Source organism: Dendrobates tinctorius, unplaced genomic scaffold (assembly GCF_039654945.1).
Source record: "Dendrobates tinctorius isolate UK_male_01 unplaced genomic scaffold, ASM3965494v1 ptg000197l, whole genome shotgun sequence".
Lineage (NCBI taxonomy): Eukaryota > Metazoa > Chordata > Amphibia > Anura > Dendrobatidae > Dendrobates > Dendrobates tinctorius.
The window spans coordinates 2,774,137-2,794,569 of record NW_027361864.1 but is presented as its reverse complement, the minus strand read 5'-3'; the positions used below and the strand labels follow the sequence as shown (position 1 = coordinate 2,794,569).

At 44.0% G+C, this 20,433-nt stretch overlaps 1 protein-coding gene across 7 annotated transcripts in view; it reads right to left on the bottom strand.

Annotated features, from left to right (window-relative positions):
* Positions 1 to 818: 818 nt before the first annotated feature.
* The window catches only part of LOC141056360 (uncharacterized), a 66,440-nt gene continuing 46,825 nt past the window's right edge, over positions 819 to 20,433 (bottom strand). For all 7 annotated transcript variants that reach the window (XM_073553117.1, XM_073553116.1, XM_073553115.1 and 4 more), the window contains 5 exons: positions 17,126 to 19,780; positions 5,059 to 6,309; positions 4,495 to 4,554; positions 4,359 to 4,422; positions 819 to 3,397 (listed from right to left, as the gene is read on the bottom strand). In XM_073553117.1, coding sequence (XP_073409218.1) covers positions 4,364 to 4,422; positions 4,495 to 4,554; positions 5,059 to 6,309; positions 17,126 to 19,780 — 4,025 coding nt within the window. In that variant the 3' untranslated portion in view covers positions 819 to 3,397; positions 4,359 to 4,363. The remainder of the gene's footprint in view (positions 3,398 to 4,358; positions 4,423 to 4,494; positions 4,555 to 5,058; positions 6,310 to 17,125; positions 19,781 to 20,433) is intronic.

Below are 20,433 nucleotides of genomic sequence, written 5' to 3'. Positions count from 1 at the left end.
ACCTCTAGATAATATAATAAAACATATCAATATCTGGAGAACCAATATAGATCTTTGCAATTTTGTCTATAAAAGGATATGGGAATAACCCTTTAATTTCTGTTATGCCCCTATGGTGTCAACTAGTTTTTCCAGAATTACATCCTTTATGAATCAGGTGAACATGTTGAGGCAATCTTCTGTTTTAGGATGGGTGCAGACTAATGTATGAAAAATAATCTTTTTAATCTTTTTACATCCAAAAAAATTGATGGTTTTTCATCTGTTACCCTTATGTCATTAGTACACCATCCGTATGTCCACTTTTTGCATCCGTATTGGTATCAGTTTCAAATGTCAATTAAAAATATAATAAATATAATATACTAAATATAATAAAATTCCAAATACAGTTTTATATGTTAATTATTACAACTGAACCATAAAAAAATGGGTGCGGTATGGATGGTGGCTATATTGCATCCATTATTTTAACGCGCCCATTGAGTTTAGTGCACGTCTATGATTTTTCCCATGCGGACCAAAACATTCATGTGAATTATGCCATTGACATGCATTCACCCATGTGCTTGCACACAGACAGCACCCAAACGTAGAATAAACTTGTCTGAGCCAGTGATAAACTTTGCAACTCCTCCATATTCTGGATTCAGTCCTCTTAATTTTGGTGTACAAATACTGATGCAAAATGCTGCCATGCGAAGGAGACCTAAGTATATATTCTGGCCCCGGCTCAATAAGACTAACTAAGATATAGTATGCAGCGTAAGCCTAGGGAAAGCATAACGTGCGCTAATGATGGAAAAAATCCAACAGTGTTAGATTAATTTACTTTATTTCAGAAAACATATAGCCATCTCCCTCCTGTTTGACTGAACATGGCTCCCATACCGCATGCAAACTTGTACTGTGAAGTATTGTGGAAATATAATACAGTGAAGCCATAGCCTTCAAGGAAGTCTATCAGTACAAAATGACTATTCAAACCAAGGACAGGAACCCAGTGCACCATGGCGGACCAAGTAGATCACTGCACTTTCCCACCTAAATTGAAACCAGAAGTTTACATACACTATATAAAAAAACACATCTGCATGTTTTTCTCAATATGTGACATGAAATCAGAATAAACCTTTCCTGTTTTAGGTCAATTAGGATTACCCTAATTGTTAATATTTGCCAAACTCCAGACTAATGAGAGAGAGAATATTTTAAGGCATGTTTAGTACTTACTGCAAAGTCAAAGGTTTCCATACATTTCATTAGTATTTGGTACCATTGCCCTTAAACTGAATGACTTAGGTCAAACGTTTGGGATCTCCTTGCACAAGGTTCTCACAATGGTTGGTCGCAATTTGGACCCATTTATCCTGACAAAACTGGTGTGCCTGATCTAGATTTGTAGGTATACTTGCCGGCACCGGCCTTTTCAGCTTTGCCCATAAATTTTCAATAGGATTGAGTTCATGGCTTTGTGATGGCCGCTCCAAAACATTGACTTTGTTATCCTTAAGCAACATTGTTACCATTTTGGCAGTACGCTTCGTCATTATCCATTTGGAAGACCCATTTGCACCCAAGCTGTAACTTCCTGGCTGATGTCTTGAGATGTTGCTTCAGTATTGCCACATAATCTTGTTTTCTCATGATGCCATCTATTTTGTGAAGTGCACCAGTTCCTCCTCCAGCAAAACAACCCAACACCAACATCATGATGCTGCTTCCCCAGTGTTTCACACTTGGGATGGTGTTCTTAGGCTTCCAAGCTTCTCCCTTTTTCCTCCAAACATAACGATGGTCATTATGCCCAAAAAGTTCAATTTTAGTTTCATGAGACCACAGGACATGTCTCCAGATATTAAGGTACTTGTTCCTGTGTGCATTTGCAAACATTAATCTAGCTTTTTTTATGTTTCGTTTGGAGTAATGGCGTCTTCCTGGCAGAATGGGCTTTCAGCTCGTGTTGATACAGTACTCGTTTCACTGTGGATATTGACACAATTTTACCAGCTTCCACCATCATCTTCACAAGGTCTTTTGCTTTTTTCCCTGGGTTGATATGCACATATTGGACCAAAGCATGTTCATCTCTGGGACACAGAACCTGTCTCCTTCCTGAGCGGTATTGGTGGCTGGACATTCCCATCCTGTTTGTACTTGCGTATGATTGTTTGTACAGATGAACGAGGCACCTTCAGGTATCTTGAAATTGTACCCAAGGATGAGCCAGACTTGTCCAAGTCCACAAATTTCTTCCTGATATCTTGGCTGATTTCTTGAGACTTTCCCATGATGCTACACAAATAAGCAGTGTGTTTCAGGTGTGCATTAAAATGCATCCACAGGTGTGTCTCTAACTCAGATGTTGCCGAAAAGCCTATCAGAAGCTTCCAAACACATGACATCATCATATGGGCAGTCCCGAACTGTTTAAAGTCATAGTAATCTTAGTGTATGTAATCTTTTGACTTTGCGGTAAGTAATAAAAATGCCTTAACGCATTGTCTCACTCTGTCATTTTTCTGGCATTTGGCAAATATTAATAATTATGGTAAGTCTAATTCACTTAAATGGGAAAGGTTTATTCTGATTTCATGTCAGATATTGAGAAAAACATGCAGATGTCTTATTATATAGTGTATGTAAACTTCTGGTTTCAACTGGACTTATTTCCCATCTATCTCCACTCTTCTCTTTCTTGATTGACAGATCTGGCTGTACAGGAACCTGAGGATGAGATAGATGAAAAACAAGTAGGTGGGAAGGTGCACCCAAACCGCTTGGGCATGTCAATGGTGCACCGCTTGTCCTGGCTTGGTTTGTACAGTCATTTTAGGATAACTGTATGAAGATTTAAAGGAATTGTTCAGGATTAGAAAACATATCTAATTAAATTCAAAAATAGTGCCACACATGTCTAAAGGTTGTGTGTGGCAGTGCAGCTCAGTTTTGTTGGAGTGATTGGGGTTGACCTGTAACACCACATACCAATACATTTTTGGAAAAAAGCAGCCGTGTTTCTCTAATGATGAATATCCCCTTTAATGTAAAGGTTTCCCATAGTGAGACTCAACTAATTCATTCATTATAACTTGATAGAGAAATTCCTGAGTTTTATTTCTAAAAGTTCAAGTCGAAAGAAAAAGGCAAGTCTTACACCCGACATGAAAAGAATGAGAGAGTTTAGTCTTGGAAAAGGACCATATGGAAATCTTAAACTGCTGTTGAGACTCCACGTAATAAGACCATTGTGTTGGAGGACGACTCGACCGAGGGACTTCCGATATTCATCCTAAAAGTTTACTTCTGATTTTGGTCTGATATCAAAAGACTTTGGGATCCTCAGAAGTTTTCGACAATTCAATTCCAGCTTTAATAGAGTCACTCATAGAAGAACCTGGAACATTCGAATAATATAAGTCATCTCATGTTCATCCCAGAATCACTGTCTTTAACGGTTCATATCCAGTACAATTTTAAAATAGATTTCTACGACCTTGATGTTGATTATCTATCCCCAGATGAATAGTGGCACCCCCACTAATTAGCTGTTATCAGCTCTGGCAATGGGCGAATATAAACAGTGTATGAAGCTGAACATTGCACCTTAGCTATTAGCGAATGCAGAGTACTGCAGATGATCCTATTATGGAGGCTCCATGGCAAAGTCTACTAACAATCATTAGAACAGTTCTTCCCCCTTTCCTCCTGACTGCACAACCTCAGTAAGAAAGAGACTGGAAAGGCATTGGGAGTGGACCTATGCATGCCAAGGGCATCAGTCTTGTCATTACTTTCCACCCGAAGCCAAGGAGAGGAAGGTAGAAGTGGGCAGGAAGTAATGAAGAAGACTGATGCACTTGGTGTGCCCCAGTGAACTTCCTGCCTCATTAGCATTTATGTTCAGAATGGAGTTTCTCAGTAATACAGTAGCACTTTGGAGCCATACAAGTATCCATTATCTTGTATTTTCAAGACCTACACAGCCATGTATTCTGTTGTGAGGTCTAACGTTGATGACAGATCCCCTTTTTAATTGAAGTGGTGGTGACGCATCCCTATTCGGTGTCTATAGGGCTGATGGAGACAGACAGGTGCAGGGCAGTTGTTTTTATTGGCCCGGTAGACTTTTAATAAATGGTCAGTATTTTACATTTTGGACATAAATGGAAAGCAAAAAACCACTGCCCACGCTTCTTGAAGATTTACCGCTTTCTTGAAAGATTAGGATATCAATGGAATTTTTTGAAGTTCTACCTGATAAGTCAACCTGACAGAAGGAACATCTGCTGCTTATGCAATGGACCGCATCAATGAATAGACCAGTGTCATCCTATGCTAACAGATGAATTGATTACCTTTATTACTGACTCTCTGTCGACTCCTGTGACTCCTCACTGGATGGAGCATCACCGCCAGGTTCTAAGATAATAAAAAATGGTTGTTATTGTGAACTTCCCAATTAATACAGTATCCCAAACAGCAAAGCACTACCTTTATTCTCATCACTTGCCACGACCTCAGATGGCTCTTCAGAAGACTCAACATTCACTTCTAGATAGCATTCAAGAAAAAGAAAGCATCACTATGTAATACGGAGACTCGTGCTCAGTAAATACGGTAATCCATTAGCGCACTCAGTTGTAACCAGGTGTTAAACACACAATATCCTCCATGAGAAGAGTTTTTTCATCATAGAAACCTATTAAAACCTATTTTTGTACACCCAAATATGGAATTCTGAGAGCAGTCTAACATCCACTTTTCGCTAGAACTGAGAGAGGTTTACTATGTTATCATACATTACACAGACCACATAGTAAATTTAATGGACTCTGCGTAATTCTTCATTTCCCTTGTGGTGGCGCTGCAGAAAAGTAAAACAACAGAGTATAGTTGATTGCTAGTGGTCCCAGCAACATTATAATTAAAAGGTGCTTTCCAACAAGTATGGCTTTTCGAAAGTGAAGAACCTTTTTAATAGAACCACCAATTCTTCTGGTCACATAATAATACAAGTGCATGGCTTCTCGTCACAACCCTGTATATCAGACTTACCAGGTGATTGTACGTCATTTTCTACTGATAGTGCATCATTTTGTGCTGCTGGGGCATCAGGGTCTGTGGCTATAGCTTCAATGGCCTCTGATGGGACATCTTTCTCTTCGGCTGGAGGATCACTTTCTGTGGATGATGCTTCAGCTGACTCAGATGAAGCCTCGCTTTCTGCAGCTGGAGCCTCACTTTCTGCAGCTGGAGCCTCATCAGTGTCTGCGGATGAAGCCTCATAGTCGGTATCGGAAACCTCAGAGTCCTTTGATTTAGCCTCATTCTCCACAGATGAAGCTTCACTCTCTACTGCCGGAGCCTCATTCTCTATAATAGCAGCCTCATCAGCCATTAGTGGAGCTTCATCCTCTTTGGGTGGGGCCTCATTTTCTACAGATGGAGGCTCAATATCTGTGGATGGTGTCTCAGTGGCTACCGATGTAGCCTCGTTTTCTGTAGCAGGAACTTCCGAGTCCTTGGATAGAGCCACATTCTCCACAGATGTAGCTTCACTGTCTACTGCCGGAGCCTCATTCTCTATACTAGCAGCCTCATCGGCCACTGGTGGAGCCTCATCCTCAATGGGTGGGGCCTCGTTTTCTATAGATGGGAGCTCATCAGCCACAGATTGATCCTCAGTGTCTTTGTCTGGAGCTTCATTCTCCACAAACGAAGCTTCACTGTCTACTGCCGGAGCGTCATACTCTATACTAGCAGCCTCATCAGCCACTGGTGGAGCCTCATCCTCTTTGGGTGGGGCCTCGTTTTCTACAGATGGAAGCTCATCAGCCACAGATTGAGCCTCAGTGTCTTTGGCTGGAGCTTCAGTCTCCACAAACGAAGCTTCACTGTCTCCTGCCGGAGGCTCATACTCTATACTAGCAGACTCCTCTACCACTGGTGGAGCTTCATCCTCTTTGGTTGGGGCCTCGCTTTCTACAGATGGAGGCTCATCAGCCACAGATAAAGCCTCAGTGTCTTCGGATGGAGCTTCGTTCTCCGCAGATGGAGGCTCTTCTGCCACAGATTGAGGTTCAGTGTCCGCCGGTGGAGCCTCACTTTCTGTATTTTCAGCCATAGGGACGTCTGATTCATCTACATTTTCATTTTCTGTAGGTGAAGATTTACTGTCCTCAGCAGGGACATCAGTTTCTACTGATACATCCTTTTCAAGAGATGATGATTCAGCCTCAGAAGCTGGTATCACCTCACAAGACACGGCTGGTGGAGCCTCAACTTCTTCATCTACACTGTACATTTCTGAAAAAGGAAAAAAGAAAAGTTAAACACCGATGTCCTCAATATTTATTCAATTTATTTAAATGCTAATGGATCAAAAAATGCCTAAGATAATTCCAGGCTGTTCTCCATAATAACATAGTTACATACGTTACAAAAGTGATCAAGTTCAGCAACCTTCTCGATCAATTGTATATTATCTCTTGATTATTTGTAACCCTCAGTACTACGTGTTATGCGAAAAAGCATCCAGCCTCTTTATAAATGCCAATATAGTATCTGCCGTTACTATAATGGGTGCAGGGCTTGCAGTCACACCCAGGTCCTGGACCATAATGGGGCCCAAAAGATCTTTTTGGACCATATGAAAAGACCAGTGCTAGTTGAGGGCCATTGTGATCTGCTACCTTGGATCTAATCCTTATAAACAGGGAGGAAATGGTTGAGGAGGTAACATCCAGTTGGAAGAATATCTCCTGGGCCTTGTATTGTTCAACATCTTTATCAGTGATTTAGATGAAGGAATTGAGGGTAAACTGATTAAATTTGCTGATGACACAAAGCTAGGAGGGATAGCTAATACTAGAGAAGAGAGAGAGAGGATTCAAAAAGATATAAATAAACTGGAGCAGTGGGCAGCAACTAGCAGAATGATTTTTAACAGGGAAAAATGCAAAGTACTACATCTGGTCAATAAGAATGAAAAAAACAAATATAGAGAATGGGAGGAATAGGACTAAGCAACAGCACATGTGAAAAAGACTTGGGTATACTAATAGATCACAGACTGAATATGAGTCAGCAGTGTGATGCAGCAGCAAAAAAGGCAAATACAATTCTGGGATGTATTAACAGACGCATACAGTCTAGATCACGTGAAGTCATTATTGCCTTCTACTCCTCTTTGGTCAGACCTTATCTGGAATACTGTGTCCAGTTTTGGGCACCACATTTTAAAAAAGACATCAACAAACTGGAGCAAGTTAAGAGCAGAGCGACCAGAAAAATGACCAATCTGCAAACCATGTCCTATGAGGAACGGTTACAGGATTTGGGAATGTTTAGCTTGCACAAAAGAAGGCTAAGAGGAGACTTAATAGCTGTCTACAAATATCTCAAGGGCTGTCACATTGTAGACGGATCATTGTTATTCTCATTTTCACAAGGAAAGACTAGAAACAATGGGATGAAACTTAATGGGAGCAGACACAGATTAGATATTAGAAAAAACTTTTTGACAGTGAGGGTGATCAATGAGTGGAACAGGCTGCCACGAGAGGTGGTGAGTTCTCCTCCAATGGAAGTCTTCAAACAGAGGCTGGACAGTCATCTGTCTGATTTAGTGCATCCTGCTTTGAGCAGGGGGTTGGACCAGATGACCCAGGAGGTCCCTTCCAACTCTACGATTCTATGACACCATACTACCTCTTGCAATTGTTCATTACACAGTCTGACATCTCTTACTGTAAAGAACCTTTTCCTATTTAGCTGCCAGAATCCTCTTTCCTCCAAATGTAATGAAAGTCCCTTGGTCCTTCACAAGGTCATTGGAATCAGTAAATCACGTGCCAGTCCTTTCTATTGACCACACATGTATTGATACATGTAAAAGAGATCTCCACTAAAGCATTTTTTTTTCAAAATGCACAAAAACAACTTTTCTAACCTCTCATTATAGGAGATACATTCCATGCTATGTAATAATCTAATTGCCACCTTTGGACTAACTCTGGCCTTGCAATATTATTTTTAGAATGTGGAGCCCAAAACTGGATTCCATATTCTAGGTATGGCCTTACCAGTGCTTTATAGAGGGGTAACAATACATTAGAGTCACAGGATTTTATCTCTATTTTTATGCACCCTAAAATATTGCTTGCTTTTAGAACTGCTGCCTGACATTGAGTACTGCTGCTCAGCTTATTGGTAACCGGAATATCCAAGTCCTTCTCCTGTTCTGTAATCCCAAGTATATTTCCATTTAATGTGTGTGCAACAATACAATTACTGCGGCCTTGGTGCATTGCTTTACATTTACCGACTTTAAAGGGTAAATATAGATACTTTCAAATAACTTTTCAGAATATGTGTACATGAGGAATAACCCTATTTCTGAACATTATATGACTTGTGTCCTGCATTTCCACTAGTTTTACCCTCTGCAAGATCTATCTCTCTTAATTTGCAATTGAATCTGAGCTGGTGGAAGAAGACTAGTTGCCATGATTTTTCCCATTGAAAGCACTGCACACATCTACTGAACGGTGTACATGTGAATCCAGCTTTAGGGCGAGATAAAAGATGTAGCAGGCGATGGGCTGTACACTATGGAATTAAAAATCGCTCTCTTCATGAGAACTTTTTTATGCAAATTTTCAGTGGTGTTTGCAGTATCAGCAAAGTCTATGAGATTTCAGAAATCTCATGCACCCAGCTTGTTTTTTTTTGTCATCAGGATTTTGTGTTTTCCATGTTTTTTTGCACAATGGAGAATTTCACTTTTTTCAGCGTTTTTCACCCATTGAAATGAATCGGTGGTGAAAAAATGCACAAAAAACGCAGATATCAGGTTTTGCTGCATTTTTTGTACCAAAACCTGATTCTATAGAATAGGACAATTTCTCAACACTAAACTTTATCAGCATGCACAAGAAACAAATCTAGCATGCCAGAAGAGCAGCAAAAACATACATAAATACAGCAAAAACACAGCAAGAAAAACCAAGGAAAACTTGGTTCTTTCGTGCCAAGACATCAGGTTTTGCTGCAGCAAAAACACGGAGAAAAAACAAACTTACTATTAAAGGGAACTGTCAACAGGTTTTTGCTACCCCATCGGAGTGCAGCATGATGTACTGTAGGGGGCAAAGACCCTGATTCTAGTGATGTATCCCTTACTGGGCTACTTGCTGTAGATTTAATAAAGGGAACGTGTCACCAAGTTTGTCCCATGTAAGATAAGACCACCACCATTCAGTCCTTATATACAGCATTCTAATATGCTGTATATATGCCGCCAATCCAGCCTGCAAAACAAGAATAACACCTTTGATTATACTAACATAGTTATTAAGGTTGAAGGAAGACTTTAAGTCCATCTAGTTCAACCCACATCTTATCCTAACCTGCCCTAACATGTTGATCCAAAGGAAGGCAATAAAAACCCATGTAACAAATACTAAACTTCACATTGGGGAAAAAAAATACTTTCCCAACTCCACATACGGCAATAACAAGGATACCATACCTCTCAACCATCCCGGATCTGGCGGGACAGTCCCGATTTTGACCACCAGCCCTGCTGTCCCGCCCGGGAGCTTATTTTTCCCGCATTGCACTGAGCCGTCACCCCTCCATGCACCGACCCCATCCTCGCCCTCCCATAGAGACCCACCGGCCAAGGCAGACCCTCACTAATAAATCCCAGCAATGATGTCACTGGGCTGCTCTGTGCGCACAGGCACTGTGATGAGGTCAGAGGAGGGGGGGAGTCAGGGGTCACATGATCAGGGGCCTTGGGGTATGCAGGACTCTGCTGTGCTGGTTGTCATCATGGTGGATGAAGGGAAGTTTATGTGTGGGGTCAGGAGGGGTTTACAGTGTGGATATAGCAGAGTCGCGCGTGTACAAAGTGTACAAAGCAGAGCTGCGCATGTACGAGGTGTACGGAGCGGATCCACATGTGTATGAGGTGTACGGAGCGGAGCCGCGCATGTACGAAGTGTACGGAGTGGAGCCGTGTGTGTACGAGGTGTACGGAGTGGAGCCGCATGTGAACGGAGCAGAGCCGCATGTGTACGAGGTGTTTTCTTTTTTCTCTCTCTCTGTTCTTTTTTTTCCTCATTACCAGTCAGTGTGCCCACAGTACCAGCCACTGTGCCCATACTGCAGTGCTAAATGGGTGTGTTTGGGGCAGGGACATGGGTGTGACTAGTTGTGGAATGGGTGTGATCGGGGGTGTGGCGCTGCAGCCTTTGTCCTTCTTTCCCTTCTTCAAAACTTGGGAGGTATGAGGAAACTAGTGTATATACCCTGTAATATTATACTTTTCAAGAAAGGCATCCAGTCCCTTCTTAAATTTTAGTAGGGAATCACTCATTACAACATCATATGGCAGAGAGTTCCATAGTCTCACTGCTCTTACAGTAAAGAATCCGCGTCTGTGAATATGCTTAAACCTTCTTTCCTCCAGACGTATAGGATGCCCCCTTGTCCCCGTCACAGGTCTAAGAGTAAAAAGATCATTAGAAAGGTCTTTGTATTGTCCCCGCATATATTTATACATTGTAATAAGATCACCCCTAAGCCTTCGATTCTCCAAACTAAATAACCCCAAGTGTAATAACCTGTCTTGGTATTGCAGACCCCCCTAGTTCCCTAATAACCTTGGTCGCTCTTCTCTGCACCCGCTTCAGTTCAGCTATGTCTTTCTTATACACCGGAGACCAGAACTGTACACAGTATTCTAAGTGTGGTCGCACTAGTGACTTATATAGAGGTAAAATTATGTTCTCCTCATGAGCATCTATGCCTCTTTTAATGCATCCCATTATTTTATTTGCCTTTGCAGCAGCTGCCTGACACTGGCCACTAAATGTGAGTTTGTCGTCCACCCATACACCCAGGTCTTTTTCAGTGACAGTTTTGCCCAGTGTTTTACAATTAAAAACATAATTATACATCTTGTTTGTTCTACCCAAGTGCATGACCTTACATTTATCCCCATTAAAGCTCATTTGCCATTTAACAGCCCAGGGCAGTAGAGTCCGATGGATGTCGCTGTCTTGATTCAGTCCCTCCTCTCGTCTTGCGATGCTGTCCTCCTTCTGTGGTTCATGTACTGTAGATGTCTCATCCCACATGATCCACACAATGTCCCCGCCATTGCGCTCCTGTGCAGGTGTACTGCAGTGCCCATGTACTGGGGCTTTTTATCCTTTCCTGGCTCATGCGCACTGCAGTACTTTGCCTTGCCCTTGACAGAACAGAGAAAGTACGCCTGGGTAGGAGTGCGAAGTCGAGGGAAACTATGTGGATGACACAGGATGCGTCATCCACATGAAGCAAGAAGGAGGATGGCATCACAAGAAGAAGTGTGGCGCAGGACCAAGACCAGTGACAACCATTGGACCGGACCACCCCTGCAGATGAGTATAATAAGAGGTGTTTTTCTTGTCTTGCATGCCAGATTGGGGGCTTAGCTACAGCATATTATAATGCTGTATATAGGAGCTGAAAGATGGTCTTATCTCACATGGGACCAACCTGGTGACAGGTTCCCTTTAAAATCACTGTTTTATCTGCTGCAGATTTAGCAGTTCTCCAACGCTGAGCTCTGTATAACCCCGCCCACATCACCGATTGGCCACTTTGTGTACACTGTGTATAGTCAGAAAGCTGCCAATAAGTGGCGGTGGCGGGGTTATGCATTGCACATGAATATGGAGGACTACATGGCAACAGGTTTACTAGTCCTAGTAACTAGTGATAATCTCCTACTGAAAAAACTGATTTTATCAAAACTACAGCAAGCAGCCCAGTAAGTGACACATTGCTGGAATCAGTCTCTATCTCTACATTATTCTGCTCTCAAATTAAGGCCGGGGTCCGACTTGCGAGTGTGATGTGAGAAACTCACACATCAACACCCGGCACTGCCACCAGCACTCGGGACCGGAGTGTGCAGCTGCATGTATTTCTATGCAGCCACACACTCCGGTCCCGAAAGCCGGCGGCAGTGGCGGGTGTTGATGCAAGAGACTCGCGCAAGTTTCACGCGTCACACTCGCAATTCTGAACCCGGCCTAAATGTCAAAAATGCTGGCAACAGATTTCCTTTAATCTCCAGCTGGAGAGAATTTCTTTGAAACATGTAACTTTATATGCTGCTACAAGATTCAGAGTTCAGACCCTGCAGCAGTAAAAGTGCACACGCTACATAATCAAGGGCAAATCTAGGTCAGTGCTGCAGGCGCTGAGGGTTCACCAGGTGAGCTAAATTTTGACATTTTTTCCTTTCTCCCCATGGACGTCAATGAGAAACACTGCAGCAGGAAATAATAAAAATCACAATGCTGAACCATAAGGTTCCTGTAGGAAAAAAAGTTCTAGCAATCAGTCCTAGAACAACTTCATCAACAAAAACTTTAACCGTTCAACATCACGGCTGTGTTCACACGTTGCGTTTTTGCTGTGTTTTTAATGCAAATTTTAAGCTGTGTTTTACAGTACCAGCAAAGCCTATGAGATTTCAGAAATCTCATGTGCTCATTGTTTTTTTTTTTCCTGACTGATTTCGAAAACTGCTGCGTTTTTGAAAAGTGCAGCATGTCACTTCTTTCAGCGTTTTTTTGCAGTGAGTAAGTGCAAAAATGCAGCAAAAACGCTTAAGGAAGTTGCATCATGATATTTTAGGGGGCATTAAACTTTATCAGCATGCAAAAGAGAAAACAAAAACATAACAAACACGCAGCAAAAAAACGCGGCAAAACCTGCTTTTTGTAGCAGCTCCTTTTTGCTAGTGGAAAAAAAACGCAGCAAAAAATGCAGCGTGTAAAGATGGCCTACTGCAGATTTTGTCACAGTTTTCTTTGGGATTGTGTTGCAGCTTTGGGGCCCGAAAAGGGTTAATACATGAACCCCACGTGATAGCAAAAATATTATTTGTTTTATTATATTGAATAATTACATCAAATGTGGCTGTCAGCAGGTATAAGAGGAGCCTTGGGAGAAAATGGGAAAGGTTGTCCTCTGGCTGCCCCATCCTTCCCGTGACAAGCATGTTTATCAAGATCCTAATGCGACCCCAAGCACTGAGATCCCCGATATCTGCCTGCCTGGATCTGTTACATAGGACTGTGATGTGGCTGGTTTAAGTTATGGGGGCCCCAACCAGTTTTTATTTTTTTAAGAAAATGAGCCCTTGTAGATATTTGTTATAGGATGTGGTGTCTCTAGGTGGTAGTAGAAGGATAGCAGAGACGTAAAGGTATAAACAAATAGTTTTTGAACTTTACTCTGAAGGAGGCAATTAACTTGATGGTTTCATAGGCCTCACATGAAGCAATGGGTTGAATTTAACAAAGGTAGACAGAAGTTACTTTTGACAATACGTTAACCGTCCTCAATAGAACTTCCATCACTTTTTAATAGTCTCGTGGTCACTTTCTCAGCAGCACAGCACACAGTCACAATTCTTCTCACATGCAGCAATATCATACTTTTCACACAGTTAATGCTTTATAGTTCCCCACACCAGTCTCCTAGCTGTCTCTGGCATGGAACTCTATGGGATTGTCCAGTTTGGGGCTCACATCTGCCGTCACTCTGAGTATAGACTTGTGAATCCTAACAACGCGTACAATGCTTGCTGTCAGGATACTCAGGTGCTGGGAGTGGGCAGTCAGGTGACTACAAGTGTAATTTGCATACTTCCTGTCCACATTCCGACTAGACATGTCTGGCCTCGCTCAAATCACATAGGGTGGATGCAGATATGAACCCCAACCCTGGACAACCTCTTTAACACTCAGGCATCAGTTTTCAGATTCCTCTGGTATGGCTTTCCTCTCTCCACTCAGGCAGATAACCTCTTGTCCCTCACAAGCAGATGTTATCTTCACAGAACAGAAAACGCTTCCCCTCAAAGTGGCAATCCACTTCGGTTGGTACTCTGTTATGTCTGTTTTCTTGTCTCCTTCACCTATGACCGCGCTTTGCTCCACTCAAGACCTAATCAAGCATTGCTTACTCACTCCCACTTGCTAGATAACTATGATGTGGATGTTTATCTGCAACACAACCACCCTCTTCCATGCTCATGTGTGTCTGACCACTACAGGCTAGAAGAAGTCTCATTGTAGGCTCTCAGGAACACTAAGATCCATTTCACAAGTCAATATATTTCCGGTACCGGAAAAAACGGTACCGGAGATATCCGTGTACGTGTGTACTATGTGTGTCACACGTGTGGCAACTGTGTGCCACATCAGTACCACACGGACAGCCATCGGGGAAGAAGCGCTACAGTAAGCACTGTTCCCCGGTGGCTGGTGCTGAAGCCAGCTGTCATCATTCTCCCCTGCTCTGCCAGCGAGCAGAGGAGAATGATGAGCGTTATATTAAAGTCTGAACGACAGCAGGTGGGGGCTGTGGAATACCAGGATCATCCACACCCACTGTCACTGTTATTAGTGACAGCAGGTGTCGGATGATGGGAGTAACAGTACCAAAAGCCACAACATGCTGTTGTTCGGACTTTACTATAACAGTCATCATTCTCCTCTGCTTGCTGGCAGAGAAGGGGAGAATGACAGCCTGCTTCAGCACCTGCCACCGGGGAACAGCGCTTACTGTAGTGCTTCTTCCCCAGCGGCTGTCCGTGTCACACGGAGGATATTAATGTGTGTTCTCCGTGTGCACGTGTGTGGGACGTTTTACCGTCCGTGATGACGGCAAAAAACGGACATGTCAGCGTGCTTAGTGTCAAGGACACATGGTCTGTGTAAACACACTGACATGTGCATAAACCCATTCCTTTGGGTCTACGTGTGTACGTGTCTCCGGTACATGTGAAAACTGTCACCACACGTACGAGAGACACGGACGTGTGAAAGGGGCCTAACAGGCGGTATGAGTATGCTTGTGGCATTGATCCAATGCTGACCCATGAACCAGCCATCTCACCAGCAGCTATAGTGCACATTAAACTTTTAAACGGCACAGTGTAAAATTGTGGCGCCCCTGAGGATTCAGTTGCCACAGAGATACTGCACCTCCTCCTGAGGTGTGGTACCCCACCATCCAGGTAAGTTGGGGGCTCCTGACCACACTCCAACACTTGCATCCCACACAATACAGTAGTTCAGCAAAGCCACATTGCGGCTCCCTGCTTGGAGTGTAGCAGAGCACCTTTGGTGGCTCCCTGCTTGGAACACGAAACGTGCTGGGAGGCGGGTGGAGTTAGAATACATAAAAGAGTGGGAAGGTTTAGGAGTTGAGTTCAGTTGAGTTCAGTTCAGAGTCGGAGGAGAGAAGATCCCTGGGAGAGGGATGAGGAAGGAGGTGCTGCAGCAGATCTCAGTGATCTGGGTCTGCTGGCACGGGAAAGGAAAGAAGGAGAAAGACATTGAACAGACACCTAATCTTCCATAAGAAGGAAAGACTAGAACGGAACGTAGGAGTAAAAGGGAACAGAGGACGTGGGTTAGGAGAGAACCCTGTCTAGAAGTTCTAAGCGCAAGGCCGAGGCCCGGTCACCGAGGTTGTATGGATACTAATGGTCCTACAGCAGACACCGGTGGAGTAGTGGGCTGTAAATGCACTACTCTCATGTAAGACTTGGGGGCACAACAGCAACTTGGATAGTGAGTCAGGAGTAAGGATTCCCCGAAGCAGGCTACAGCTGTCTGCCGTACAAGTATTGCTCTTGGGAACATCTGTCAGGAGGAACTCCAGTGTAACTCAGTACTAGGAGTACTTCACACCAAAGGCGCTGTAAGAGGAGACGCTCAGAAAGGCACATGTTGGCGGAGTGTTGGAAGGGAGCATTCCATCTGACCTGGAGGTTGACCGAGTCCCTGATCCGGAGGACACGGCACGGAGGCAGGCACCTGTGTGTACTACAGACTGTGAGTAAAGCTTTGGAACTACAAGCCCCGGTGTCCTCCATTTATTCCTGCGCCAACACACCCGGTACTGCTACATCTGGGTACCCGCTTCTACACTGCCTGCGCCTCGCCTTTACCCGTACATCTACACTGCCCTGGGACTACAGCTCCACCTGTGGGGAGTTTCACCATCTTGGCTGCAACACACCACCAGCCCCAGAGGATCTGCATGCAGCGTCGGCTTAACATCTCACTTGCCGAATACCACAGGTGGCGTCACAAACTATTCATTTAATCAACTACATTCCATCATTTCAATTCCCCCATTACTTGGGCGCCCAGGGCCACGGACCACGGACTGGGTCACCGCTGCTGTGACACATCCCGCTGACACCGGCCCGGTACCGAGTACTCCACAGCCCTGGGAGGGCGACCCAAACTCCTGGCCCTTACTTGTCCCTTACCTAACAAACCTAAACACATACATAGCAACACCCTACACAAAATGCGGCATATCTCCCATACTATTTCTAGATATCCTGTATGTCAATCACCTGCATCTATCATGCAGAATTTCAGACATTCAGGTAGCACATCACAGAACATAATGCATGGTATAATACACACATGAATGCAAGAAGTATAGCATAACTTTAGTAACCAGGTAATATCCCTATTGCCACAGGGGCCAGGACATAAATGCAGAGTCCTTTCTTGTAAGAATGTTAGAAAGTTATCACTGTGTTATCTGTGCTGTTACATAGGACTGCAGGTGACATTAGCACACTCAATTGGAACCAGGTGTTAAACACACAATATCCTCCACGTAAAGGTTTTTTCCATCATAGAAATCTATTAAAACTTAGTTTTTCCCACCAACTATGGAATTCCAAAAGTCGTCCCACTTGTGGCTAGAATTGATAGTATTTACAAAGAGTGACCCTTGTGGTGGAGGACCTGTCCTGTCATACATTACACAGACAACCTAGTAAATTTAATGTAACATGAGTAATTCTTCATTTCCCCTGTGGTGGCGCTGCAGAAAAGTGGAACAACAGATTATAGCTGATTGCTAGTAGTCCCAGCAACGTTATGATTAAAAGGAGCTTTCCAACAAGCATGGATTCTCTAAACTGAAAAACCTTTTTAATAGAACAACTCAAATTCTTCTGGTCACATAAAAAGACAAGTGCAAGGTTTCTTGTCACAACCCTGTATATCAGACTTACCAGGTGATTGTAGTTCACTTTCTACAGATGGTGCATCAGTCTCTGTGGCTGTAGCCTCTGATGGGGCATCCTCTTCGGCTGGAGGATCACTCTCTGTGTATGATGCTTCAGCTGACACAGATGAAGCCTCGGATTCTGCAGCTGGAGCCTCATTGTCTGCATCTGGAGCCTCAGTGGCCACCAATTCAGTCTCATTTTCCGTAGCAGGAACCTCAGAGTCATTGGATGGAGCCTCATTATCCACAGATGAAGCTTCACTGTCTATTGCCGGAGCATCATTCTCTATACTAGCAGCCTCATCAGCCACTGGTGTAGCCTCATCCTCTTTGGGTGGGGTCTCGTTTTCTACAGATGGAGGCTCAATGTCTGTGGATGGCGTCTCAGTTGCTACCGATGTAGCCTCATTTTCCGTAGCAGGAACCTCAGAGTCATTAGATGGAGCCTCATTCTCAACAGATGAAGCTTCACCGTCTACTGCCGGAGCCTCATTCTCTATACTAGCAGCCTCATCAGCCACTGGTGTAGCCTCATCCTCTTTGGGTGGGGTCTCGTTTTCTACAGATGGAGGCTCAATGTCTGTGGATGGCGTCTCAGTTGCTAACGATGTAGCCTCATTTTCCGTAGCATGAACCTCAAAGTCATTGGATGGAGCCTCATTATCCACAGGTAAAGCTTCACTGTCTACTGCCGAAGCCTCATTCTCTATACTAGCAGCCTCATCAGCCACTGATGGAGCTTCATCCTCTTTGGGTAGGGCCTCATTTTCTACAGATGAAGGCTCAATGTATGCGGGTGGAGTCTCATTTTCCGTAGCAGGAACCTCAGAGTCCTTGGATGGAGCCTCATTCTCCACAGATGAAGCTTCACTGTCTACTGACGGAGCCTCATCCTCTATACTAGCAGCCTCATCAGCCACTGGTGTAGCCTCATCCTCTTTGGGTGGGGTCTCGTTTTCTACAGATGGAGGCTCAATGTCTGTGGATGGCGTCTCAGATGCTACCGATGTAGCCTCATTTTCCGTAGCAGGAGCCTCAGAGTCATTGGATGGAGCCTCATTGTCCACAGATGAAGATTCACTGTCTACTGCCGGAGCCTCATTCTCTATACTAGCAGCCTCATCAGCCACTGATGGAGCTTCATCCTCTTTGGGTGGGGCCTCATTTTCTACAGAGGAAGGCTCAATTTCTGCGGGTGGTGTCTCATTTTCCATAGCAAGAACCTCATTCTCAACAGATGAAGCTTCACAGTCTACTGCCGGAGCCTCATTCTCTATACTAGCAGCCTCATCAGCCACTGATGGAGCTTCATCCTCTTTGGGTGGGGCCTCATTTTCTATAGATGAAGGCTCAATCTCTGTGGGTGGTGTCTCATTTTCCGTAGCAAGAACCTCATTCTCAACAGATGAAGCTTCACTGTCTACTGCCGGAGCCTCATTCTCTATACTAGCAGCCTCATCAGCCACTGGTGTAGCCTCATCCTCTTTGGGTGGGGTCTCGTTTTCTACAGATGGAGGTTCAATGTCTGTGGATGGTGTCTCAGATGCCAACGATGTAGCCTCATTTTCCGTAGCAGGAATCTCGGAGTCCTTGGATGGAGCCTCATTATCCACAGGTAAAGCTTCATTGTCTACTGCCGAAGCCTCATTCTCTATACTAGCAGCCTCTTCAGCCACTGATGGAGCTTCATCCTCTTTGGGTGGGGCCTCATTTTCTACAGATGAAGGCTCAATGTATGCGGGTGGAGTCTCATTTTCCGTAGCAGGAACCTCAGAGTCCTTGGATGGAGCCTCATTCTCCACAGATGAAGCTTCACTGTCTACTGACGGAGCCTCATCCTCTATACTAGCAGCCTCATCAGCCACTGGTGTAGCCTCATCCTCTTTGGGTGGGGTCTCGTTTTCTACAGATGGAGGTTCAATGTCTGTGGATGGTGTCTCAGATGCTAACGATGTAGCCTCATTTTCCGTAGCAGGAATCTCGGAGTCCTTGGATGGAGCCTCATTATCCACAGGTAAAGCTTCATTGTTTACTGCCGAAGCCTCATTCTCTATACTAGCAGCCTCTTCAGCCACTGATGGAGCTTCATCCTCTTTGGGTGGGGCCTCATTTTCTACAGATGAAGGCTCAATGTATGCGGGTGGAGTCTCATTTTCCGTAGCAGGAACCTCAGAGTCATTGAATGGAGCCTCATTATCCACAGATGAAGCTTCACTGTCTACTGCCGGAGCCTCATTCTCTATACTATCAGCCTCATCAGCCATTGACGGAGCTTCATCCTCTTTGGGTGGGGCCTCATTTTCTACAGATGAAGGCTCAATTTCTGAGGGTGGTGTCTCATTTTCCGTAGCAAGAACCTCATTATCCACAGGTAAAGCTTCACTGTCTACTGCCAAAGCCTCATTCTCTATACTAGCAGCCTCATCAGCCACTGATGGAGCTTCATCCTCTTTGGGTGGGGCCTCATTTTCTACAGATGAAGGTTCAATGTCTGTGGGTGGTGTCTCAGTTGCTACCGATGTAGCCTCATTTTCCATAGCAGGAATCTCGGAGTCCTTGGATGGAGCCTCATTCTCCATAGATGAAGCTTCACTGTCTACTGCTGGAGCCTCATTCTCTATGCTAGCAGCCTCAACTTCTGCATCCACACTGGACATTTCTGAAAAAGGAAAAAAGAAAAGGAAGACACCGATGTCCTCAATATTTCTTCTATTTATTTACATGCTAATGGATCATAAAATGCCTAAGATAATTCCAGACTGTTCTCCATGATAACATAGTTACATACGTTACAAAAGAGATCAGGTCCATCAAGTTGAAACCTTTCTCGATCCACTGTATATTATCTCTTGATTATTTGTAACCCTCAGTACCATGTGTTATGAGAAAAAGCATCTAGCCTCTTTATAAATGCCATGACTGCAGTATTGTAGATGCTTCCTTCCAACTAACTTCCTTCTGTATCAACCCAACACTTTAACAACTCTGCTCTCACGGAACACCCCTTCCCCCCAAATGAACATTTGTACACCTTATTCTTTGGATAAATTGGCCAAATTGGCCTTTTACTAACAAACATTACAATAAATAACTTTTTGTAAGGAGGTTCTTGGAGCTCCAAAACCTGGCGGAAACCAGTAAATAATAATTTACCGTCCAGCATTACCCCCAGCCTCGACCACAGGCTCGGGGCACCTTTGTTGCTGGAAAACCTTTTCCATAACACCAACTCTCGGGGACCTCACCCTGTAGAGCCCCAAAATCCACAAGGCAATTAACCCAAATCCAAACACAAAGGGGAGGTTACCATCC